Source organism: Bison bison, unplaced genomic scaffold (assembly GCF_000754665.1).
Source record: "Bison bison bison isolate TAMUID 2011002044 unplaced genomic scaffold, Bison_UMD1.0 scf7180017864105, whole genome shotgun sequence".
Lineage (NCBI taxonomy): Eukaryota > Metazoa > Chordata > Mammalia > Artiodactyla > Bovidae > Bison > Bison bison.
This window is the reverse complement of record NW_011494677.1, coordinates 2256654-2265167: the sequence shown is the minus strand read 5'-3', so window position 1 is coordinate 2265167 and position 8514 is coordinate 2256654. Positions and strand designations below refer to the sequence as shown.

The following is an 8514-nucleotide window of genomic DNA, read 5'->3' as shown; positions in this document are numbered from 1 at the left end:
GCATGAAGATGACTCATCTTCACAATAATTGGGGGGAACTAGCCCCTCTGCCGGGCACTGAAATTTTGCCCACTACTCGTGCACACTGAAAGGCATGACATTTCTTACACCTTTGAAAACACCAGAGGAAATAAAAGCTATTGCTCTCATTTTGAACTTTACCTCTACTGGACCAAAGGGTTTGGGGACAGGGCAGGGATAAAAGCAAGAAAGGAGAGGGCCCCATAAAAGAAGGGATGGGGGGAATGGGTTCCTGAGCTAAAAAGCAACCAACCAGTGTTCCCCCTCACAAAGTTGCCTCCTGCAACTCCTGTACTCTGCCTTTCTGATTGAGAGGATACACAAAAATCTTGAAGTCCTCCTCTCATCTGTTCCTCTGAGGTTACTGAGACTGTGGTATCACTCAGGAGAAGAGTCAGCCTGTGGATTCAGGCGTGGTTCAAGGTCATCTCACTCAAAAAAAAAGTTCTCCTAAAGTTGCTTGCACAAACCAGATAGATGGCTGGTTGACCGTGGCCACGAAGGATGCAGTTTTCTCAAGGTCATGGAGAAAGTCAGTAAGAGCATCCCATCTAGAATCCCGGTCTTCCAAAGACCCACGTCCTGGACGTTCTGCTCATTCAGTTGCATCCTGTGAGTCAGCACCTCACTGGTTACCAGACCCCTTCACTGTTGCTGCACGAGGAGGTTAAGACCCTGACGCACTGAACTCTAATTCCTGGAATCGTTACCGTGTGATCATGACATCACAGAGGAGGCCGCCGGACAGTTCTGTCTCAAGATGTTTGTAACCAAGCCAAAGGATGAACTTGAGGAAAGCATGGAGAAATTGTCTTGTACAACTGAGATCCAGGCAGTGTTTATTCTTTCCTCCATTGTAATCTTCTTCTGTGGATTCCTCATCTTATTCATATCCAGGTTCATCGGGAGGAATTTTAAAAAATGGAAAAAGAGCAAGGGAATTTTCCTGGTCAGTTCCCCTGTTACAAAGATCAGAGACAGGTTTGGCTTGAGTTTGTGTTTAGAAGACCACAAAGGCATCACCCAGTTTTCCTGGGCCAAGAGCTGTGGTGGAGTGACTTAGAAAGGTGTCCACCCCGCTCAGGGGGCAGGACCCCAGGCCTTCATTCCAAAGGGCACAGCTACAAGGCCTGGCCTCCTCTCCCACCTCTGGGAGAAGCAATGCCTCATGTGGATGATGCAGAATGTTAGCTCTGGAAACAGAGGTCACTAATTTGAAAAAAACATCTACTAACACTGAGTCCCTGGTAGCTCAGAAGGTAAAGAATCTGACTGCAATGCGGGAGAACTGGGTTCGATCCCTGGTTTGGGAAGATTCCCCTGGAGGAAGGAATGGCTACTCACTGCAGTATTCTGGCCTGGAGAATTTCAAGGACAGAGGAGCCTGGGGGGCTGCAGGCTGTGGGGTCGCAAAGAGTCGGACATGGCCAGGTGACTGAGCACCCACAGCACTATGTCTGTGCCTCTGTTTCAAATTTTAAAATGACAGTCGTGTTAGGTACGATGAGGGAGGCAGAAGAGACGCCGGGGTCAATCTCACTTTCCTGGATCATTTGTGCAAGAGGTTCAGGTACTCAGAAGTATACACTGCCTTTCATACATGTTAAAACAACACAAGGAACTATACACACGCACCCACAGAAACCCATGCACACGTGGCACGGGTCATCCAGCCGCAAATGCAGAGACACTTTTTTATGCCCAAACAAGCTTTGCAAGGGTGGGCGCTGCTGAATAACAGCTGGAAAATGATGATGGTAAAGAGGTATCTTATCCAGGGAAAGCTCTGCTTAAGAGACTGTTGTTCTTCTTCTTCAGCCACTAAGCCGTGTCCAACTCCTTGCAACCCCATGGACTATAGCCCGCTAGGCTCCTCTGTCCATAGGGATTTTTCAAGCAAGTATTCCAGGTTAGGTTGCCACTTCCCTTCTCCAGTGATCTTCCCAGCCCAGGGATCAAACCCTTGTCTCCTGCATTGACAGGCAGATTCTTTACCATGGCCCCATCAGGGAAGCTGGCTTAAAGGAATAGAAACACTCAAATGCTACATAATGGCTATTCTAGTACCAGTGGTTGAATGCTCTCAGTTATTTTCCCCCAGCTTCATTTCTCTGATTTCCAGAATAGAACACATTTCAATTGTGTTTTGCAATTAATCCTGAACAGTTCCTTGAAGCACTGACTCTTGATGCTAAACACTGACATAAAAGAATTTATAACTTGGTAATTTTTTCAGGGCATTGGCAGTGTCATTACATGAAATTCAGGTGTCTGCTTTTGAGAAGTGTCCAATATGGAAGTTTACAGATTTTTTTTTTTTTTTTTGCTAAATGAGTTTGCTGTGTGCTCAGTCGTGTTCAACTCTTGGTGACCTTATGGACTTGCAGTCTACCCAGACTTCTCTGTCCATGGGATTTTCCTGGCAGGAACACTGGAGTGGGTTGCCATTTCCTCCTCAAGGGGATCTTCCCCATCCAGAGATCGAACCCGAGTTTTGCCTGTCTCCTGCATTGCAGGCAGATTCTTTACCACTGAGTTCCCAGGGAAGCCCCAATGCTATTACTAATTATTTCTAGATTAAAAACAACAAGCAGTGGCATTACAACTGGGAGAAGAATCCTGGGTTCTGATTGCTTAATGCCACTAATGGGAAGCACAAATGGGTAGTGGATATAGTGAACCTGCCTTCTATCTTTATTTTATTTTTTTAGTGCACAACTGAATTGGTAGAATTATTTAGTCTCCTTAGATTTCTGCTTCCAGAAGTGTATCTTCTCCCCCATTATATTCGTTTTTCTGTGGTTTACAAAAATGTGGGAACCCATTTGTCTACAAACATTTGCGGTATTTTTCATGTCTTTCTTTTGATATAATTTATGTCTGCCTTCCAGTCCAGAGGTACCTTTCATTTCAGATAGGAAGAAGATGTTGCAAAATGTTCACCAGTGGGGTCTTAGCAACCAACAGACTGTGCTGTTCTTTTAAATCCTGAGGAGAGAGTTTGATAACAACTGAATGACTTCTTAATAATTTGTTAGATCTAATTGAATTGAGAGTGTTGTATTTTTCTCTAAGCCTTTGGGAATGTTGGCCTAATGCAAAAATGCCACAAAGCTAGGTACTGTGGAAAATTGTTTTAAAAAAATTATTTGGAGAGTCATAATTTTCTCCTTAAATGTGCATTTTAAAAGATTTACTACATTCATATGTACAATTTTATTATATCTTAGGGCCAATTTGTTTTCCCACAGAAGGCACCTCAGTTTTATAATGGAATTCACATGAGTGTTCCACATTCATGCCATTGAATATCTTTTAAAAAAAAAAATCGATGTCCAGACAACTTCCCAGGAAGGCACAGGATGAGTCATAGGCATTAGAGGCAATCGTTGATGGAGATATGAACTCTATCAAATAGTCATTTAATGAAACTTCTTACCATTCAGAAAATATAGATAGAGAAATTATATCATTTCAAAAGCCCCACATGAAATGAGCTTTTCTAAAACTCAGAGGTCTTAGTCCACATGGTGAGGTCAATGCCCATTCATGTGTGCCTTTCTGGGGACTAGTTCAAGACTAACAGACCCAGAGGCTAATTCAGCCTCCAGCCTGTTTTCATTGCCTGCCCACGAGTATGTCATTTAATTTTGCTATACCTCAGTTTCCTTATTTAATTTTGTGATACCTTAGTTTCCTTCAGTATAAAATGGATTCAATCAGACTTGCTTTGTCTACCTCATAAGATTATTATAAATTTCAAATAGAGTCATCCCTTGGTATCAGCCACGGGTTGGTTGCAGGACGTCCCCCCATACCAAAATCTGAGGGTGCTCAAGTCCCTTATATAAAAGGGCATAGTACTTGCACCTTCCTTGGGCATGTCTCCAGTACACTTCAAATCACTTCTAGATGAGTTATAATACCAAATACAATGTAAATGCTGTGTAACTAGAGGCCAAAACCCCGCAAATCCAAGCTTTGTCTTCTGGAACTTTCTAGAATTGTTTTTCCAACTATTTTCCATCTGATGTTGGTTGAATCCGCAGATGCGGAACCCAAAGATTGTATAATAAGTAAAGGCATTTTATAAATGTGAGGAAGGATCATAGTTTCAACAGGATAGGATACCAGATAAGGAATTAAAATCAATATAAAATGCCTAAACATTTTCCTCTTCTTTCTTGCTCAAAAAAAAAAAAAAAAAGCAGATACTTAAGTAACCACCTAGAAATCCACGTGTAATCTTTGTTCTTTGTCCATGTATCTTGATGGAAAAGGATAAGACACTTATTCCCAGGGCAGAAAGAAGCTCATTTCTCCCAACCCTGATCATTACGACAGAGTCAGTGTGAAGGATGTGAGACAAACATGGCAAAGACTGCAGGGGTTGGAATGAAACTACTGCAGAAGAGCAGTAAAATGCAAACCGAGTCAGACTCATCCGTGAAATATGGAAGAGGGGACTTTAAGGTTCCTGGGGTGGGACAAGGTGGAGAGATTCTGGCTGATGTCACAGCAGGAGATGCCATCAACCACTCATGAAACCCATGACCTCTTCTGAGACCCAGCTCACTCTCCATTTCTTTCTCTTGCTTCTAGGAATTTAATTCAGGTAACATGAGACGTAAACATTCAAGAAGTCTCACCTTCCAGAGCCACTTTCGTGATCGTATAGAAATGCTGCTCTCGGCACAGACCTTGGTGGGACAGGTATTGGTGAGTACGTTTCCAGTGACCACTTGCTAAAAGACTTTAGCCATGACTGTGATGCATGGTCCACGTAAAGGCATCTGCTGTTCCCTGGCGGCCTTTCCCAAAACATCACTACCTCCCAACAGCTGTCTCCCTGCGTCTGTGGTCTCCAACTTACGCTTCTGCTTGCTTTTTCCTTTGGAGTGAAGAGACTCACTTGGCATTGTGTTTTCTATTTGTTGTCAGTCTATCCCCCAGAAGAAAAACTTTATTAGGGCAAAGGTTGTGTGCATTCTGTTCTCCTTGTATGTAGATGGTTTGTTCTCTTTGTAATGTAGATCGATGCCGGGCATATAGCTGATGCTCAAATAATGTTGGTTTGTAGTGGATTCTCTGCTCTGTAAGGGACAGGTATTTCCCCCTCCTTTGATGCTAACAGCTTCCTTTCTTCAGCGTTGACATATATACACTACCATATGTAAAACAGATAGCTAGTGGGAGGCTGCTGTATAGCACAAGGGGTTCAGCTCAGTGCTCTGTGATGACCAGGAGGGGTGGGATGGAGGGGTGGCTGGGACGGAGGCTGAAGAGGGAGGGATGTATGTATGCTAATAGCTGATTAATGTTGTTGTACAGCAGAAACCAACACAACATTGTATAGCTATTGTCCTCCAATTAAAAGTAAATTTTCAAAAGCTAGTCTTTTTTGCCTCTGAATATTTATCATTTACTTCCTATTTTCACCCAGGTAAACTCTGATGCATTAAAATTCAATCCAGGCATCATCCCATCAGGGAAATTTTACCTTATCTCCCTAGCTCTCTTGGTAAAGACTCTGCCTGCAGTGCAGGAGACCTGGGTTCAATTCCTGGGTCAGGAAGATCCCCTGGAGAAGGAAATGGCAACCCACTCCAGTATTCTTGCCTGGAAAATCCTATGGACAGAGGAGCCTGGTGGCTGCAGTCCAGGGGTCACAAAGAGTCAGACACGACTTAGCGACTAAACAGCAACCACCATATTAAGCTAAGAGTTCCCACCTCTAGGTTTCTATCATTTCCACTGTTCTTAAAATTATCTGTGCATAAGCCTGTCTCCCCCCACTGCTCCATGCGCTCCTTGAGAGAAAAAAGACCATGTCAGGGGGATGGGGGGAAGTTTATATCCCATTGTCTGGAAATAGCAGACGCCCTGTAAATGAATATCACCCTGATAATCATTTAATAGTATTGTTTGATCTGAAACATTCAAAATCAGAATCCATAATGTGAGGGTGTGCTGCCATCACGTGGTAACACAGTGGAAGGAGATGTATGTGAACCAACAACGATCATCTTTTGTGATTCATACATCGTTCTTTTCTAGAAAACTCAATGTTACTTAATTCAGATCTAACAGCTTTTAAAACTTAAAGTACATAAATAAAATTGCGTTGATGAACTCTGCAGTGAATACTGAATCATCTGAGAATGTGCCTCTCCTTTTTTTTCTGGTCTCTTTTTTGAAATCCTTAACCCCAAGACCTGTTAAAGAAGGATTTTCTGGTTCTTTTTTTAAAATTTTATCACGGATTTGTTGGTTAGATCTCTTCAAGTGTTCAAATCATGTTAGATTATATGTGGACAATGTTGGAACTAAAGTAGTCAAGGTGACTGGGGTGAGGCAAAAGAGAACTCTACACCATCTACCATATAAGCACTGCGTATACAGAGTGGGTGGCAAGGAGTAAGTGTTGAGTACATGCCAATATATAGTACTTCTTTAATGACGGAAAAATTGTTCTTTTGATCTGACATGGGTTATGATTAAATAGTTGGAAAACAGGAAGCAGAATAGTCTGGCACTGAAAGACAGAATTGAGAGTCTCTGTGAGGGTTCCAAGCAAGTGTGTATGAAAGGATGGGGGGCGGGGAATGGCTCCTTCCTTCCACCCACCCTTCCTTTGTAATTTCCTTTCTTCCTTCTTTCCACAAATATTTATTGTTTGCAACTACATGCGAAGCATATATTCTAGACATGGTGAAAAATGCAGGCAAGAGTCTTACACTTATGGGACTGAAATTCTCGTGGAGGTAGAAATGATAAATATGTACATAAACAGAAAGGATAAATTCAGATGGTTACCAGTGAGAGAATGATGAGGGGTATGTTTGAGAATTTTGGTGGTTTTGGAGTTAGACCACATTAGATGCAGTGATCTGAGAGGAAATCTCTGAAAAGGTAAGATTTGAGCTGATACCTGAAGAATCAGAAGAATAAAGAGATTAAAGAGCAGAAGGAACAAGTTTCCTGTTTGAGAGAAGAGACTTGTGGAAGTAAGGGCTCAAATTACGGTAAATGCCAAATGGGGTTCCTGTGTCAGAGGCCAGGAGGTAGGAGAACAGTGAGGTCTGAGTAGAGATGGGAGGGCCCTGCAATGCGTAGGTTGCTCAAATGGAAGGATTTATTCTGATGCAACAGGGAGTCATTGAGGAGTTTTTAAGAAGCATGGGTTGACACAGTCTAATTATGTTTTAGAAATTCAAGAGGCACTAAAGTTTGAAAATAAAGGAACTGTCAAAGGCAAACTAGTTTGTTTCATGATATACGTGTGTGTGTGTGTGTGTGTGTGTGTTAATGACTCAGTTGTGTCCAACTCTTTGTGCCCCCATGGACTGCAGCATGCCAGGCCTCCCTGGCCATCACCAACTCCCGGAGCTTACCCAAACTCATGTCCATTGAGTTGGTGATGCCATCCAACCATCTCATCCTCTGTCGTCCCCTTCTCCTCCTGCTCTCAATCTTTCCTAGCATCAGGGTCTTTTCAAATGAGTCAGCTCTTCGCATCATGTGGCCAATCCTTACCTACTGGTTAAGGTGATAGAAGCTGCATTTTGTCCAGGGGCAGAAGAGGCTCTGCCCTCCCCCTACTACCTGTGGTACCCAGCCCGGGTAGAGGTGGCCTTGGCCATCTTGTATGCATCACGCTTCCTTTAGATCATCACTGCGGCTCCCAGAAGCCTCCAGCAGCAACCGTGACACTCCTCAGACAACACCATCCACAGGTACTTTTTCCTCTCGAGGCCAGGAAGCCACCACACTGGTCAGCTCGTATCACAGGGGCCTGGTAGGAATGGGCACCTTTGAGGATGGGTCCCCGCCCATCCCAGGCTCAGTTTCTCAGTGCCCCATGCAAGAGAGTGCAGGAATGGAGTTTGATGTCTCTCTGTTCCTCTGCAGAAACAGTGTGGTACTTCTCAGACTGCTTCCTTTCCACACCTTCCTCATTCTGTCCCGGGGTCCTGGCCAATAACTTCAGTTCAGTTCAGTCATTCAGTCGTGTCCAACTCTTTGTGACCCCATGGACTGCAGCACGCCAGGCTTCCCTGTCCATCACCAACTCCCAGAGTTCACTCAAACTCATGGCCATCAAGTTGGTGATGCCATCCAACCATCTCATCCTCTGTCATCCCCTTCTCCTCCCACCTTCAATCTTTCCCAGCATCAGGGTCTTTTCCAATGAGTTGGTTCTTTGCATCAGGTGGCCAAAGTTTTGGAGTTTCAGCTTCAGTATCTATCCTTCCAATGAATATTCAGGACTGATTTCCTTTAGGATTGACTGGGTGGATCTCCTTGCAGTCCAAGGGACTCTCAAGAGTCTTCTCCAACACCACAGTTTAAAAGCATCAATTCTTCAGCGCTCAGCCATACATGACTACTGGAAAAACCATAGTTTTGACTAGATGGACCTTTGTTGGCAAAGTAATGTCTCTGCTTTTTAATATGCTGTCTAGGTTGGTCATAGTTTTTCTTCCAAGGAGC

General features: G+C 43.6%; 1 protein-coding gene across 1 annotated transcript in view; it reads left to right on the top strand.

The window, feature by feature from the left end:
* The first annotated feature begins 781 nt into the window (after nucleotides 1-781).
* The window catches only part of KCNU1 (potassium channel, subfamily U, member 1), a 144474-nt gene continuing 136741 nt past the window's right edge, over nucleotides 782-8514 (top strand). Inside the window, 2 exon segments of the mRNA XM_010838791.1 lie at nucleotides 782-970; nucleotides 4624-4740. Coding sequence (XP_010837093.1) covers nucleotides 782-970; nucleotides 4624-4740 — 306 coding nt within the window.